The sequence below is a fragment of the Sinohyriopsis cumingii genome, chromosome 9 (assembly GCF_028554795.1).
Source record: "Sinohyriopsis cumingii isolate HCF-2022 chromosome 9, ASM2855479v2, whole genome shotgun sequence".
Classification (NCBI taxonomy): domain Eukaryota; kingdom Metazoa; phylum Mollusca; class Bivalvia; order Unionida; family Unionidae; genus Sinohyriopsis; species Sinohyriopsis cumingii.
The window spans coordinates 29250389-29269479 of record NC_142969.1 but is presented as its reverse complement, the minus strand read 5'-3'; the positions used below and the strand labels follow the sequence as shown (position 1 = coordinate 29269479).

The following is a 19091-nucleotide window of genomic DNA, read 5'->3' as shown; positions in this document are numbered from 1 at the left end:
TCATTCGTTTAAAGCTGACTCATTTTGCGTACTTGCATTCTCTGTTACATCAGTAACAGTCTGAAGGTAAATGATGGGGGGGGGGGGGGGGGGCGGGTCGAGCCGTGGAAACTCACAGTAAAACATTCCTTTTTTATTTTCTTTCATATCTTTAGTCTCGCCTTCGATGCACGACCGTCATGTGCGGGTAGCGATATTAAATATCACCTCTCTCAGATTTCCACTTTGGCCAAGCACAAGACTCGAACCCACGACGTTAGAGTTGAGATGGCAGTGATCGGTAAAGGAGAGTGCTTTAGGCCGATAGTCCGTGAACGCTTTCCTTACCGATCAATACCATCTCGTATCTGTTCGTGTGGTTTCGAGTCTCGGGCTGGGCCAATGTGGGTATGTGAGAAAGTTTGCCAGCAGCTTTCCGTGGGTCAGTGATTCTTCCGGATTCTTCCTCCACCAGATATGCTGGCCGCCATGCACAGCTTATCATGTGCTGACGAATGGCGTTAAACCCAAACTAACAACGCTCTAAATACATTCGCACAAGGTTCGAATCTTGGATTCGGCCAATGTGGGTATGTGAGAAAGCTTGCCAGTAGCTTCTCGAGGGTCGGTGGTTCTTATCTGGGAATTCCTGGGTTCTTCCTCCACCATTAATACTGGCCGCCATGTATAGCCTATCTTGTGCTGAAAAATTGCGTTAAACTCTACAACAACAACAACAACAACAACAACATTCGCACAAGGGAAAATCCTTCGTTTTTACATGATTAAACTAGGAAGTAGTTAATAGTCAATTCGGTCTCTAGCCTGAACGTTAGGATACTGATATATTTTACCAACAAATATCAGATGTATATTATATTTAAGAGTAATATTATGTGTAATTAGTCGGTCACGTTTACATACAGTTCAAAGGCATGGAGGCAATTGTTAAAACGAGAATAGTGTTTAAAAAGAAGATCTATACAGAAAATCAATAAAGTGAAGGTGCGGCATCCTGTGCAAACCACCTTACCAAATCGCGCACTTCAAAAGATCCGCTAAAAAAAATCAAAATCCACAAGTTCCGTTTAAAAGCAAATTATTACAAATGCAGGATAATTTTTATAATTATTCAGTATCATGTGCCTGTATTTACCAATATCGAAAAAAGTAGTAGCGCCAACAACAATTTAGTCTAAAGCATTCGCTCCTAAACATTGTTACGTAAGTTTTAAACATGTATGGTTAATAAAAATTACTAAGGCTTATGCCTATTTCACAAAAACTCTCACACAATATACACATATATATATATATATATATATATATATATATATATATATATATATATATATATATATATATATATATATGCAAGTTTTTCATCTCCTGCTTTTGTGTCGGGCCCATGCACGATGTCGACGACATATCTATCTATCTATCTATCTATCTATCTATCTATCTATCTATCTATCTATCTATCTATCTATCTATCTATCTATCTATCTATATATATATTCAAGATGTGCAATATTGGTAAATTACAATGACTAGACATACATTTTGAAAGAAATAATCAATTAGACTAAACAGATGCATTTTGCATATTGAATCTTAGGGTTAGGGGAAACTGGGGTTATTTTCTAATCGGAATCTTGTTTTCTTAACATTTGGGCTTAGAATCATTTTATTTTCATCTAACGGGATTGATATAACTTATTATTTTAATCTTCCGGTCAGAGCAAGAGTATTTATTCAGACTATTTAGTGCTGGAGAGATTTTTTTTCCTGTCTTTTTGTCCAAATAATAGTACTAATAAATAAAAAATCCAATTTCAATCCCCTCATTGAGAATTAAATGGTCGGTCCCTTTACCCAGTTGATCTTTTACTCCTGCTATTTATTAAGGATTGTTGACAATGACATGCTTCTACCAAACAGACTCAGGGTTACTCTACGAATCATTTCAAAAGCTTCAGCTATCCACTCCCCACCATCTTTTCAATCAGCACTATTTCCACTTTGTAAAAGACCAGTCAGCAAAAATACTTAAATGTAAAGCATTTAAATATTATTTATTAAAATTGTAATTGTGACTTTAAAAAATCCCACATCATCGGGTACCGCTTTAAAAATTGACTCAGAGTGACCATGCCAAGTGTTGATTTTCAAACAATGCTAAAATGTATGTCTGCTTGTTAAAATGTTACTTGGAGGAGAATATTATGGAATGTCAGGACTCTCTCTCTCTCTCTCTCTCTCTCTCTCTCTCTCTCTCCACAATATTCACATTTTAGATCGATACATCTCCCTCGAAGTCGACGTTAGAAAATATTATCTTGCAATTTATTTTACCCATGAGTCTCTGCAGATGGTCTGAAAACCAGGACCTGTGGGCAGCTCCAAATGTTATAAAACTTGTTCGGTCGACTGTCCTTATTATATAAATGCAGACCGTGTCTAAAACAAATGTAATTTACTATACTTTTTTCTTCGTAAACATTACAAGTTAAAATCCAGCAAAGACTTCACTTTTGCTGAAAGTTTTCTCTTCTAATCTTTATTTATTGAATCACTAGAATGTTACTTTAGTCGCATCCTTTAAATCAATATTGACGTTAAAATGCAATAGATGCGTGGACTCTGTCATGTACATGTCCAGAGACATTGCATTGTTTACTTCAAAATGCATTGTGCTGTAGCAAGACCCGGGTAATGACATTCGGTGTAAAGGGAAATGCAGCGAAAATGGTTGAACAAAAATAGCTTTTCCTTTATGCTGGTAAATAAAATAAAATTTATTATTTTCGGTTTTAATTTTATTTTTTACTCACTTATTCTGTTCTCCTTTCTGTACTAAATGTTAAATGCAATTTAAATTAGTGAAAAGCTAAGTTTTCGGAATTGTAAAAATGTAATTGATTGTGAATATTACGTAAGAAAAATTAGTGTATTGATTGAATCAAGAAACAGATCTGGAATGGGGCAGAGATAGTTCGAGGTATTACTCTAGCTTCTGACTTTTTAGGTCACAGGTTCGCTCCATGGTTCCGACACCAATCGGGCTATGTAGTCGTCAGAGCATGTAGTCGTCCACCTAAGAACGTAGTCTTCACCGGGGTCTCCTGTTTCAGCTATCTCCAAGAACACATTACAGCAGCATGGAGAGCGACTTCAGTAGGTTGCCAGAACGTAAGTGTACAATAGTGTTCAAAATAACGATGCTTTCATTTTAAACGTCAGGCGCCGCTGCTACTCCAGCTGTTCTAGCTTCCCCAGCTGTTTAAAATTTAATTAAGATGACGACGATGACAGTGATGGCGATTATAATGACAATGAAGAAATGAAGACAAAAATTTAAATGTTTTTACTAATGACATATACACTTCTCATTTTCAGACCATAATAAAATGGAAAGAGTTAATACAATCGTGGTGAGTGTCATCCTATTAATGAGGATTTGCGGAACAACTGGAGAAAGTATTAGAAGTGCAGAATTGCAAGGGACGTAACTGTGGCAGGAATGTTTGATGTCTATAAGAGTTCTAACGGGAAATGAACAGACGTTCTTCCTTCATCGGTTATGACGCTTGAAGCTGTTAAGTGGGGTTTTAAAAATTTGAATCATGAGGGTATTTGCCAGTAAAAATAGGTAAGGGGCTGTCTAATAAAACATTGATCTTTTTTTTGTCAATGTATCATTTATTCTCCTGTGATACGTTTTCGACCATACAACTTAAAATACGAATATTCATGCATCCAAAGTTAATAGAAAATAATGTTTTGCCACACTGATTGTTGGTTTTAATCAATGCCATGGTTAATTGCACACTGATAAAAACTTATGTCATGTTACATATGTAAAATTTAGATTCTATATACATTGAAACGTACAATCATAAAAATCCATCATGTAAACTCCTAATCTATGTTTATATGTGTCTATGTGTTTGTGTGCATGTATGTCCATCAACCTTTCTATCTCACTTACTCATTTTATCAATATACATATCAGTCGAAAAATAGTAATTAAAGTACATTCATTAATCTTCTGCAGGTCTTCTGTCCTATCCTACATGTCGATCGTTGCAACAGACAGTGGAGAACACATATGATATACTTCGAAGAGTTGGGAACTCGGATGATCAAAATAGTAGAAAAATTGTAGTAAGATTCTGGTTATTCATTTAACGTTTTTTTCTTTTGTTATATCGGACGACATTTAAATGATTGTTAATTTTATCACAATCGTGCTCTGTGATTGAATCCATTCCTTGTCACTTGCGTACCTTATGTATAAATCAATAGACATAGAAGGTATCGCATATAACCTCACTTTTGCCATTTTGATCTAGTTAGCTCACAATGTCCGTGGTGGGGTGGGGATAGTGTTGCCGAGAGGTCTTCGGGTGGGGCTGAATTAATGTTTCAAAACTGTCGTCTCATCTGCTCATCCCTGAGAAATATCATATAAAATATAATATCACCCTTTCCAACAGCCTGACTTCATGTTACGAGTCCAAAAATTGACGGTTAAAAGGTGAAATTTAGCCTTCAACCTCTCCTCTTCCTTTTCTGGTGCCCGCATCCAGGACTCGAAATTAGCGTTCTCATATACGCTTTATCATGCTCAATCGCCAAACATAATCTCTCTCTCTGTCTCTCTGTCTGTCTCTCTGTCTGTCTGTCTCTCTCTCTCTCTCTCTCTCTAAAGATGGAGGTCAGGCTGCAATAAAAGTGACTTAAGAATGGATGGATTCATGTATGCACAAATACACCGAGGGACGGACGGACGGACATGACCAATTATGACATTCTAGTTAAAGTGCTGATATAACACATCAACATTGAGCTTATGATTTCCTTAACTTTTCGGACCATTTACCAAAGCTGAGTTAGCAGTCTCCCAGCAACATTCTGGTACAAATTAATTCCAACATCATTACAAGTAAACTTGACATGAAAGGGCACTGCATTTTAACAACTCCTGCCTTGAAACCTCAAATTTGTAATGCATCTATTACTTTGTGTTGCAGGATGAAGTCCAATAAGACAAAATCTGTCTTTAGAAAAACACTTTTATTCGGCACGGGATGACATTGTCTGACGACTCTTTGATGCCAGTATGGGCGGCCAATCAAGACAGATTTTCTCATGTCAAGTGTTTACGTCTAATGAGAGAACACCTGTCTTATGAGATTAATTTCTTCTGGCGGAAAAGTAGTTCTCTAAAAACAGCCTTTGCTGCATGATGTGATAACCGCTAAGAAGACTGCATGGGAGTCCACACTTTGTTGGCAGAAGGGGTTGTCTCCCATCACAGATTTGTATAATATTATGACCACTAAATATAAACTTTTATTTAAAGGGGAACCACTTTTTGCTGGATGAAGGAATGGTCTTTTAAAACAGTTGACACTGTATAATGATATGTTCTTTAAAGAGATGCTACCTCTCTTGTTAAACCGTTTTTTTTTGTCGCCCTAATGGGTGGTCTCTCGAGACATGTGTCACTGTAACAGCGAAACCATCTGCCATATGAAGCCATATTTTGTTGCCAGAACGGTTGGTCACTGACTACCGTTTTCAGTGAAGGCAATGACTTCTAACAAGAGAGCATTTGAACTGACCATAATTGTGTCCAAACGTCTTGGTAGGCCACATTCTGCAGGCAGAACGGGCGGACTCAAGAGACAGTTTTCACTGTACTATGTTTCTTGTCATTATCTAGGTATAATAGGTCCAGAGTACAGCTCTGAAGCTGAGGTAGTATCGACAATTACTGGAACATCAAAACCAGAAAACAGAATCCTTCAAGTCGGGTTCTCCACCACTTCTGCCTCCCTCAGCGATTTCAAGAAATACCCAAATTTCTTCAGAGTCGTTCCAAATGACAACCTGCAGGTTCAGGTAGGATGTAACACCTATTATTGTTGATATCTTTAATCTGACGATTGACTCAGAGAACTCGACTCATATTGGAGTAAATCACACAGACATGTGGAAGCTTAGTTGGACAAGTCTAATACAATTATGGAATAAGTGCGTTGTTTATGTTCAAAACACCACTTTAGAACTGTAACTAGCTGCTAGATTGTTCTCTCCACGATCCTTGAACACGTGCTGGTACTTTTAATGTCAAAATTGCAGTAAAATCGTGAAATGAAGCATACACTTTGATTCTTCTTTCCTTCATTGACAATGGACACTCTTTGACAGGTAGGAACTTTTTTTTTAAAGAAATCCAGATAAAAAGACACTTATTAATTGGTATGATGGCAAGTATCAATGTTTGGTATCGTCACATTTATCAACTGGTATCGTGACATTTGTCAGTTGGTAGCATGACATTTATCAATTGGTACCATGACATTTATCAATTACTATCATGACATTTTCCAGTTGCTATAATGACAGTTATAAATTGGTATCATGACATTTATCAGTTGGTATCGTGACATTTGTCAATTGGTATTAAACATTTTCAAGTTGGTATCGTGACATTTATCAATTGTTATCGTGACATTAATCTATTAGCATGATGACATTTATCAATTGGTATCGTGACATTGATCGATTGGTATCGCGATATTTATCAATTGGTATCGTGACATTTAACAATGATATCGTGACATTTATCAGTTGTATCGTGACATTTATCAATTGGTATCGTGACATTTATCAATTGGTACCATGACATTTTCCAGCTGGCATTATGACATTTATCAATTGGTATCGTGACATTTATCAATTGGTATCGTAACATTTATCAATTGGTATAGGACATTTATCAATTGGTATCGCGACATTTATCAGTTGGTATCTATCAACTGGTATCGTGACATTTATTAATTGGTATCGTGATATTTATCAATTGGTATCGTGACATTTATTAATTGGTATCAATACGTTTTCCAGTTGGTATAATGACATTTATCAGTTGTTATCATGACATTTATCAATTGGTGTTGTGACATTTATCAATTGGTATCGTGATATTTATCAATCGGTATCAAGACATTTTCCAGTAGTATCATTGCATTTAACAATTGGTATCGTGATATTTATCAATTGGTATCGTGACATTTATCAATTGGTATCAAGACATTTTCCAGTTGATATACTGTCATTATCAGTTGGTATCATGACATTTTACAGTTGGTATCGTATATTTATCAATTGGTATCTAGACATTTTCCAGTAGGTATGATGACATTTATCAGCTTGTATCGTGACATTTATTAATTGGTATTATGACATATTCCAGTTGGTATCATGACATTTATCGATTGGAATCGTGACCTTTATTAATTCGTAACAAGACATTTATCAATTGGTATAGTGACATTTATCAATTGTATCGTGACATTTATCAATTTGTATAAAGACATTTTCCAGTTGGTATCATGACATTTATCAATTGGTATCATGACATTTATCAATTGCTATAGTGACTTTTATCAATTGTATCGTGACATTTATCAAGACATTTTCCAGTTGGTATCATGATATTTTCCAGCTGGCATCAAGACATTTATCAATTGTCATCGTGACATTTATCATTTGGTATCGTGACATTTACCGATTGGTGTCAAGAAATTTTTCAGCTGGCATCATGACATTTGTCAATTGGTATCGTGACATTTATCAGTTGGTATCGTGATATTTATCAGTTGGTATTCGTGACATTTATCAGTTGGTATCAAGACATTTTCCAGTTGGTATAATGACATTTATCAGTTGGTATCATGACATTTATCAATTGGTATTGTGACATTTATCAGTTGGTATTGTGATATTTATCAATTGGTATCGTGACATTTATCAATTGGTATCAAGACATTTTCCAGTTGATATAATGACATTTATCAGTTGGTATCGTGACATTTATGAATTGGTATCATGACATTTTTCAGTTGTTATAATGACTTTTATCAGTTGGTATCATGACATTTTCGTCTTGGTATCGTGACATTTATCTATTAGCATGATGGCATTTATCATTTGGTATTGTGTAATTTATCAATTGGTATCGTGACATTTATAAACTGGTATCGTGACATTTATCAGTTGGTCTCGTGATATTTATCAACTGGCATATGGCATTCATTAATTGGAATCGTGACATTTATCAATTGATCTCGTTACATTTATCAGTTTGTATCATGCTATTTAAAACAAAAGATCTGACATATCAATGCTAAAGTCAGGCGCTTTTATGCTATTACGCAAGTGTATTGAACTAAAGACGTATATACACCACATTTATACATAGGTGAAGAAACTAGTTAATTTGTTTATAAAACGTACAAACTTTACTATATTCTTAGAGTAATCAATTTAAGCGAATTTATCGAACAATTCAAATTTTTAACCTTTACATAAATCATGTAAACATTGATCTTTAACTATGGCTGCCTCCCTCTCTCAAACATATACACATAAAGTATTATTGTTTTGTTTCAGTATTTTCATTACCAATTTTCTTCTTTAAACGTGCACTTTTCAGGTAATACTCTCGTTGGTAACAAAACTGGAATGGAACCGAATTGCCATCATTTATGAGAATGATACTAACGGCATCGAAGCAGGCTTATCTTTAAAAAAGCTAGCAGAAGAAAAAGGAATATGTATTCCGGTTTTCCATTCTGTGACAGTCGACTCTCCGCAAGCAAGTGGTCCCAATCAGATCAACGGCATTCTCAACTCTATGTTCTTGACAATTTCCCCGTCTGTTGGTGGACTAGTCTTCATTGGATCTGGGGAGGTGGCGAATAATTTACTAATAGCGGCTTCAGAACGATTTTTAAATAGTCGGCTTTCTTTTATATTTTCTGAAGGCATCCAAATCCAAGAGAGTGTGATGAAAAACTCACGGATGGTGCTTGATAAGTCCCGCGGGGCATTTGCAGTTGGAAGTCCACGAGTTATTATAACTGAGTTTGAGCAATACTGGCACAAACTGTTTCAAAATACGACATTGTTGCTGGAAGAGTCATTCTCGAACCCTTGGCTTTTGGATGTTTTTCAAAAGAAAACCTCTTGCAGACCTGATGTCGCGAGTTGTATTGGTTTAAACGGCTCGCAGCTGAAAACGACCTTCCTAGAGCAGCCTTTGTACATCCACTATGCAATATTATCCGCATTAGTCATCGCAAGGACATTCAGAGAAGTACACGATGAAAGATGTACAAATTCCAGCTATTGCCTTAACGATATGCAACCGGGTCAAATGATAGAAAAAATAAAGTCCTTGACCATAAATTTTGATAAAGATTTTAAATGGAAGATTCATTCACTAAGTGAAAGGAATCTGAGGTTCATAGACAACGATGGTATAAGCGCTGGATCGGATTCCTCGTTGTAAGGTGTGTTGCAGTGCGAACCTAGTTATTGAAAAAATTATTTCACCTAAATGCATATATAATTGATATAGCGTATAATATAGACTTCAATTAAAGGTATTTTATAATTTATTATAAGATAATTTCTATTCGTACGATATAAATGTGAAATATGCATATTTGCCGCAATATGTTCTCCGTATAATTGTGCTATATATAATATTGTGTATCACCTTATTGATCTTGAATTATTATTATTATTATTATTATTATCCTCATGAAGAGGTTTCAGAGTAGAACTCAATCATTTATTTAAAATGAATGGTTTCCATACAAAGAGACACCTGATGCATTGGCAAGAATAAACAAATATAAAACGCATGTATGATTTCTGGGTCATGAGTCATGACATCCCGTTAAGTTAAAAGGTTAGACAGGAAGCAGAGTCATTGAATCCCGAGGTTGTCAGTTCAATCTCACTGTGATTATTTAATTATTCTCATATTTAAAAAAAGAAGAAAATTAGTACCAATATTCACAACAAAAATAGAAATAATCATTGCCCCTCAAGGTCCATTGATGGCAGATAATAAAAACATAACAAAAGTCACTAGCTCTCGTAGACTCATTGACGATAGATAGTATTAAAAATACCCAAAACAAACATCGACTCTAACAAACGCACTTAATGACACGTACTACAAAATCAAAGTATCTTATATTATACAAGGCTAATTGATTTTATACACCATCTGATTAATATTTTAGCGAAGGGCTCTGATGTTAGAATAAATGTTTGCTATAGGTATACACTAGTATTTATGATGTTGTTTTTTTATATAGGTTGGTGACTACCTGAAAGATGGCATACACTTAAATATCACTGAAGTGAGAGATTACGACGTTTCAGGAAATGAAAACACTTGGCCTAATCTAAACAAAGCGACCTGTGTCGCACCACACAAATGTAAAGAATGTTTCTCGAAATCTAACCCAGACAGATTTGTTTACATGCCAGGAGACATATATGTAGTTGGTATAGTGCCAATATACGACAGAGGTGACCCTTTCGGATGTGGAGCCATTAGGAATATAAATGGATACCAGATAGTTGAGGCTATGTGGTATGCTGTGAAGAAGATTAATAATAACACTAATGTTTTCCCTAATCATACAGTAGGACTGGTAATTCTTAACAGCTGCAACAATCTCTTTGTTATAACGGATAAAATTATAAATATGTATAAAAATGGGCTAAATCTTACGATGGGTGATAATTTGGATCCATCTGATACATCAATGAACAATACAGAAGTGCTCCGCTTGGATAACCAGATATTGGGTTTCGTTGGAGGACTTGCAAGTAGTATAAGTATAAAGGTGTCTGAAGTGTTGCAGCAATTAAAATTTGTCCAAATAAGCTATGCATCCACCAGTCCAGTATTAAGTGACAGAACATTACACCCCTACTTCATGAGGGTGACAACTTCAGACGACAAACTAGCACATGCGATGATGAGAATTATCAAGGAGTTAAAATCAGAGTATATTCAAGTTATATACAGTGAAGGCAGTTATGGTGAAGGTGGAATGAATTCCATAAGAATTGCTGCCAGTGCCAATGAGATCTGCATAGCGCAAGAATTATTAGTAAAAGAATCGGCAGAGGGACTTTATTACAAAATTCTTCAAGAGTTAAGAACAAAGCCATTTGCCAAAATTGTGATCGTGTTTCTACAGTCCCATATTGCTCAACCTGTAATGGACGTTGTTGGTAAGGACGCTAGAAAAGGAGAATTCATGTTTATTGGATCAGAATCATGGGGAAAGAACATGGATATTTTGAAAGGAGAAGCTAAAAATATCCTTGAGACATCACTGGTGTTAAGTCTTGAAATGTATGAAGATTTTGATCTGGTATACTATGTTCGAGGCATGAACCCAGAATCAAAAAGGAATGTTGTGTGGCTAAATGAATACGTGGAGGCAAAGCTTTTATCCATGGAGCCTTGACAAAAGCAGGAATCACAAATGTACATCTACTGATTTGTCTGTGAACAAGGAAGATTTCCAAATGAGCATGTGGAATATATCTGCATACAATTCTGTTCTGTCTTTGCTAAATAGAGCTTACAATTCTTTCAAATCTCACTGTGGACCCAGTCTTCCCAGAGTATGTCCAGCGTATGCTGAATATCCAGAGAAGGTCATAAAGGAGATAAAGACAGTAAAACTTAGACTTAATGGGAACGAATCGATGGAAGTCTTCGATGAAAACGGCGATGGAAGGATTGGTTACACAATATATTATATCCAAACAAATCCGGAGAATTTGCAAGAACTGCAGTATTTAAAGGTAAGAAAAAGCATCATTTGACCAAAAGAATATATAGGCGTTTAAATATATAGTGGGAAAACAAATAATTTAGTACATAGCATACAAAAAAAGTAAAACAAATTTTAATTAGCACCAAGATGTGTTTCATAACATGACATCAGACTGAAACCATGCCATTATTGAGATTAATTCTATTGACATGACATCAAATTAAAACCGTACCATTTTTAAGATAGATCATATTCACATGACATCGACCTGAAGTCATACCATGATTTAGATGGATTATATTGACATGTCATTAAATTGAAACCATACCATTATTAAGATGGATCATATTGACATGACATCGACCTGAAGTCATACCATGATTTAGATGGATTATATTTACACGACATCAAATTGAAACCATAACATTATTAAGATAGTTCATATTGACACGACATCAACCCGAAACCATAACATTATTAAGATGGCTTCTATTGACATGACATCAAATCTGTGCCCAAGCCATTATTAAGATGAAATCTTTTGATATGACATCAATATGAAATAATGCCAATATTAAGATGTATTCTGTATATATACATACACACACACACACAGATATATATATATATATATATATATATATATATATATATATATATATATATATATATATATATATATATATATATATATATATATATATATATATATGCCATATCCACATGGTGGTAAGTACTAGATGGTAGACTATGAAATTGAAGTTATTCATATTATGGCATATTTTACAAAAAAGTACCTAAGCTGTCTGAAACTAAAATCATCGCCATTGTAAGTTCTGTGTAGTTTCGTGATACATTAATATAATGCGTCTACTTTTCCTCAATCTAGATTGGAGAATATAAACCAGGGATAATATTAGAATTCAACCATGAAGATCACGAGTTTCCGATCATACCATCCACGTGTCCGAATCCGATGGCCTGCAGTCATTGCAATCATATTGTTCCAGTTACTACAAGTGTTCCGATTGTCAGGTAAATATGCAAAGTGAATGAAAATGAGAGACGGTTATGTGTCAAAGAATTAACATTATAAGATATTAAACACCTGCCACAATATCGATTTCTCTATGTCATTGCAAAATGTTTCATAAACATATTTCACAATTAATATTAGAAATGTTTAATTTTGTACCTTGACTTTAAAGATCATATGCTGGCATACTTCTGAGGGGATGCATAATGTCAGAAGCCTCCGAATAAACTTTTATTTCAGTTTTCTAACATAATATGCAACTTATTAAGGTGATCGGTATTTTTTTCATTTGACGGTGATCGTCAGTTTTATATTTGTGTCTAAGCGTAAAGAAATGTGAACATTTTTCTTGATCATTTTGTTCACATAGATTCTAAAAGTCAAAAGATCGTTAAAAAAATTAATACCAAATGATCTCGTACATGATGGTGTCTTATATGTCTCTGGAACTGCTGATATGTATTCATCGAGGGTCAGAGCACATTTAATCTTAACTTTTCATGTCTTTGATTAGTACGATACTAGATTGCTGTATAAGATGTTTGATTTATTGTGTACAGTATAATCGTAAAAAAAGAATGATTGGAAATAGAAAGAATAATTAGCAGTTATTTGTTTTGATGGATACCGTTGCTTTTACTACTGAGTATCCGGTACACTCACAAATTTACGAAACATCCCATGAGTCCTTCCAAAAAATCAGTTCATTAAAAGCACAAAAATCATTAAACAACGGGAAATCAAGATATAATAAGGGAATATGATGGACATTCATGTTAGGATGTTCGTCCTTTTGATTCACCAATCAGATCACATCTTTTATATTTCTGAAAATAAAACAGTCATTTGGAACATACTGTTACTAGCTATAATACTCTTTAAAAGGAAATGTAACGCACTACCTGATAGGCTAATACAAGCCGTAAACAGAGACATTTCAGAAATCAGCAATTGTTACCATTATACTGAAGTTCGCATACACGTTTATTCAATACAAATCGCATTATTATAAGAGAAATTGTTATATGTACTACATGTCCATATAGGATCCAAACTACTTCTTGGTTGATACAGCAGAAAGTTTCAAAGGGAAACGTTGATTCCTGTGTTGAATAGGTCATCAGTTTAGCATTTCAGAAAGCCCTCTGACTGAAATAAATTCATCGGTATTTTCAAAAACGGTAATTGCGAGACAATTATGCTTTGTTGTTGTTGTGGCGTTTAACGCCATTTTTAAGCACACGATAGACTATGCATGGCGGCAAGTATTATTGGTGGAGGAAGAACCCGGGAAAATCCCCGGGAAGAACCACCGACCCGCGAGAAGCAACTATGCTTTACAGAAGGTTTCAAGGAAAGTGCTGCTCCATGAATACTTATTATGACATTCACATTTGATTTACGGTGAGGCAATTAATTCTTTACGAGTTTCAGAACCAGTCTATGCGTATTGATATATCAAATACCATAGATACAAAATGAAGGTCACTGATTGGTTGAAACTAATTACGGGTAACAATTAAAATAATTTGTCAGAAAATGTCTCAATAGTAATAAATTGTATGCATTAGTGGGCAAATGTAATGCTCGATATCAACCGTAAAATCTCACTGGAATAAATATATCTGGCAGCTCCAAAATAGTTTTGTCAAACACCAGGATCTCAGCATAATATTATCATAGTGTTGAAAGTCTCCTCTTGGATACATTATTCATAAGACGCATGTGTATTGCAGGTGTTATCAAATAAAAATAAAATCCCAGAGTACCGTAATTTGGTCAGATGTTAATGTTATGGTCAATGGGAGCTGTGTTAGTTGTCTGTGCCCAACTGATAGCTCTTTATGGCATTTAAAAGTTTGTTTTCACATATACATATTTAAACAGTTATTCTCTGTCTGAGATTTCAAAACCGTTTACGAAATAGGCTGCTGCTCATCAAGCTTTTTAAAAGACTTTCTCTTTCATTTTTTTTTTTTTTTTGCATTTTTGTCTCAGATATGTATAGCCAGTTAACTACTCAGGGTATTTTCCAGCAGGTATTTGGTTGACGCGTCCGATATGGCATCTATTTCTGTATTAATTCTTCGCACAGTTGTGCGTGCAATATTGCCCAAGGTGTCTTAAAACACTTGAATACAATACGCGCTTTGAAATCTACTGGGTTATATCACTTATGTGAATATAATGAAGCATAAACAAAACTCTTTTGTTGTAGTTGATCGTGTTTCTCGTACACGTGCATGGCATAAGTACACATTTATGTTGGACGCTCTTTCTGATGCTTCCAACGTTCAGTGCTATAATGTATTCAAAATATCAATAATCCACACTGCAACATAATCTTTAATTTCTGGAGATGTTTCTGGTATATTGCAAAAATGCAAGTACTTATTAAGTATTATCATTATTATTACATTTACGTTTAGTTGATAACAAGTTTTGAAAAGAGATTTCTTATTCCAGCATTAAAGTAATCTCAGTCTTCATAGTCATTAGATTTGCAATATTGAAATGTAATTGACATGTTTGCAATATTGAAATATAATTGACATGTTTGCAATATTGAAATGTAATTGACATGTTTGCAATATTGAAATGTAATTGACATGTTTGCAATATTGAAATGTAATTGACATGTTTGCAATATTGAAATGTAATTGACATGTTTGCAATATTGAAATACAATTGACATGTTTGCAATATTGAAATATAATTGACATGTTTGCTATATTGAAATGTAATTGACATGTTTGCAATATTGAAATATAATTGACATGTTTGATATATTGAAATGTAATTGACATGTTAATGTGAGTGTTTGCCAGTTTGTCTCTCTATTAATGTAACATATTCAATACAAGGTATTTCCATATTCTCTGGAGCAACTCTTCAGTCTTCCCTTTCTAATATCTCATACACATTTAAATATATATCATTCATTCCCAGTGTCTCCATCTAAATTGAATTTTGTGGCCTCTTAAGATCGTTCTTGCAGTATTTGACATTGACTCAACAGCGTCTAAAACATATGCCATATTAATTTTTAACTCTGGCAAACTTTTTTTCCTTTTAAACTTACGTAGAATATCAAATCAACATTCAGTGGAATTGTCAATTATACCTCTAATTAATATGTACAAAGTCTTTTTGCTCTTTGGTAAAAAAAAAAAAAAAACTCTATTCAGCCTGGTATCCCTCTAACGTAAATGATGTAAAGGGTATACATTTTGTTGGATAAATTCTTTTTGTATTGATTTATCTGATTTAACTTAAATTATAAATATACAACATAAAACCAACATAAAAATATAAGAAGTAGCAGATATATAAACACCTGACGAATATGTGTTACCATCTCTAAAATAATGGCGTAATCAAACGGCTTAAGATTAACTTGCACAAAAACTGTAACATTTAAACATTTAGCTGACGTTTTCAGGAAGTAGAACATTAATATCGCTATGACTGGCACTTTTCTACGATATATATATATATCACATACATTAAAAATAACATAGCATTTAAAGTGTTGGTATAAAGCAAATTTGATTTACTAAACACTGTTGCTATATCAAATTGTGATCCGCCCGTGCGCAATAATACGCATATATAAACATTCTCGCAACCGTGTGCAATTTATTCTAGATCAATGATACATTTCCACACATCAGTCAATATTGACATTTGAAATAACGATAAAAAGTGTTAGTAATCCCCGTTTTCAAAATGAATTTAGTACAGTACACAATTTCATCGCAGTCCTTTCTGCTTTCTCTTTCCCCCCTCCATTCTCATGCATAACGGAAAAAATTCATTTTTGAAGGCGAAATTGACAGTACGTCCGCATTATGTTAATTACTCTGAAGTAATCGTCCATTTTGAAAGTTATGTTTATTCTGCACGTATTTATTTATATAAAGAGATAGAACTTAATGCTATCTTTTGTTTACCACAAGTGCCTCATTATTTCCAGTTCAAATGACGGAGCCGTAATAGGTCTAGGAGTTGCAGTCAGCATACTTATTCTAGCTTTAGTGATTGCCATCGTCATCATAATAATTCTTAGGAGTAATACACTTATAGGAGAAATTAAGCAAGGTAAGCTTGAATCCGATTAAACATGGGATTGCACATTGAAAAGCTAAAGTGTGTATGCGTGTGTGCATGTCTATCTGTCAAACTATCTGTATGTATGTATGTATTATAAGAAATTCCTCATTACTGAAATTGTGTTGGACGTTAAATAATTAAATACACTGATACTTATCATATCAAACAATCAGGATTTTTGAAACATGTAAAATTATACCATTGTGCACCTTCAGACGTGAGGTCATGAATGTCATATCAGTTAATTCTTTCCCTATTACTCATCTGTTATGAATAATAATAAAGAGCTTACAGTTTTGTGTATGAGTGAGTCTAAAAAAGCATTCGTGCATGATAGCCCTGAGCCTCTCGGCCATTACATCATCCCTTGAAAAGATGGCTGATTTAACACTCAGTATTACGCGCAGATCCACTATGAAATGCAAGGTATATACATACTATTATAATTAGAAAGTGATACCTACATAACCAAAGCAGACAAGGAGGCACCTTGTCTTGAATCCTGTTATTACATGCTGGCTACATATTCATAAGATTTTTTTTATATATGGAGTGATACCTATATAATCAAACAGGTTGGAGAGCTTTAGTTTGTTTCAAGCAGGAATCCAACCCGTACAACTAATAATGCAACCTATCGCCGATCTCTCACGAACTAGCGTACGAACCGACCAGCCATGCGCTATTCCCTTAATACAGTGTAGAACAAGATCAAAGCAAAGGACTCGTGCACGAGTACTCACTTGCAGTGTAAACGCAATTTAAACCTTAGCTATATACGCACAAACTCACTGTTTATTTTTATTATAGGGCCGTTTCCACGTAACTATGAACAAAGGTTTAATGATGGATCGGAACACACAAGGAGTAAAATTATAACTAAACAGCGAGATCTTAGAAGTGGTAACAAGAATAGTCTCTTAAAAGTTCGTGGCAATAGCAACATCATTTCACAGTCAGGAATTGTAATTACGACTCTTCAGTGTGAAGCAGCTGTATACAACACCCTAAACGACGGAGTTAACATAAGCCTTGTTCCACGGGCCTTTCCAAGACAATTCAATACTAATGGTGCCACCATGCAAGCGCCACGACGCCCGCCAAAGTCGGTGCCGAAGCCTATATTGCAGGCTATTAATAGCACGTTTCACACCATTGTTGAAGGTGATACGCAAACCAATAAGATGGAAATAGGGCAGACAATAAATGCTGAAAGTGAAAAGAGTTATGTTCCAAGGGAGGTACTTGATAACGATCATGGAGCAGAGGACGGTAAAAACCAGATAGTTTCTGACCCATATATACATCCAATCCCGTAGAATGGGACTTGTGCCAATGCAATATCAATATATCATTGATTTTAACTGAGTATTGTGGCAGCTACCTTTCATCAACATTACTTTTACGAATCCCTTGCCGCGCATGTTTCAAGTAGATCACATTTGAAAGAGAGGAGTCTCAAAATCCTCGGCTGATCACTGCTCCATTGCCTAAATAATGGATAATCTGAATACATTATATATTTTGGCAGTTATTGCTAATCGATCACTGAATGAGAATATAGCAGCAAAGCAATCCATTGATTCCTTTTTTGACAATATAAACAGTCAAACCGTTCTTTAAAAAACATATGAATACGGTAAGCTGAAACAATATGACAGCTTTATAGGAAAGTAAACAGCGATTTAGCGTGGTGTGATGCAACAATGTTACTGTGTGCATTGCTTTGTTCAACAACGACCTCTCTCTCTCTGTATCATTAATAATTTGCACAAAATATGTATCTCTTTATAACAATAACACTGTAAATAATATGATCGCTCTTTTTATATCTCGCTGTCTGTAGCAATAATATGATAAATTATTAGAATACAGCGAAATGATTCTTTCTCATAAAGCTGATACTATGATGCAGTTGCGTTCCTGGAAAAAGGTTTACTTTCTTACCCGTCAATAACATAATTGAGTTTCTACGGTATTTTCCGAGATCTAAATTTCTTCCCATAACATAGAATTATACCTCATTTTCCAACGTTTTCCCAGTTATGAAAATGGCGATTTAATCTGTCATTAGGTGTATTTATCTGCCTCTCCATCATGTTACACACCCATTTATGACAATAAATGCCCATCACATTCAACTTTACATATAATCCTATAGTGACATCTGTAATGTTAAGTTGCTATTATATTCCACACTCACCTAGGCTTAATGTTGAATTGCCACTGACTTCATAACTGTTAAAATATAATGTCACATACCAACTAGACTTCATGTTAACCAAAAGATA

General features: G+C 34.6%; 1 protein-coding gene across 1 annotated transcript; it reads left to right on the top strand.

Moving 5' to 3' along the window:
• Positions 1 to 3140: 3140 nt before the first annotated feature.
• On the top strand, positions 3141 to 18119 carry LOC149791466 (uncharacterized). Its single transcript, XM_089969428.1, has 9 exons — positions 3141 to 3171; positions 4037 to 4132; positions 5711 to 5889; positions 8489 to 8713; positions 10167 to 11314; positions 11451 to 11679; positions 12541 to 12686; positions 16664 to 16788; positions 17611 to 18119. Exons 1-9 carry the CDS (start codon positions 3141 to 3143, stop codon positions 18117 to 18119), a joined length of 2688 nt encoding a protein of 895 aa, XP_089825554.1.
• Positions 18120 to 19091: the final 972 nt, after the last annotated feature.

Excerpts from the sequence above, each read along its gene's own strand:
- LOC149791466 (XM_089969428.1), top strand. The coding sequence starts at position 3,141 with ATGGAGAGCGACTTCAGTAGGTTGCCAGAAC. Across the intron at positions 11,315-11,450 it reads AATGAATACGTGGAGGCAAA|AGCTTACAATTCTTTCAAAT; the intron begins GCTTTTATCCAT and ends TTTGCTAAATAG. Across the intron at positions 16,789-17,610 it reads TATAGGAGAAATTAAGCAAG|GGCCGTTTCCACGTAACTAT; the intron begins GTAAGCTTGAAT and ends TTTTTATTATAG.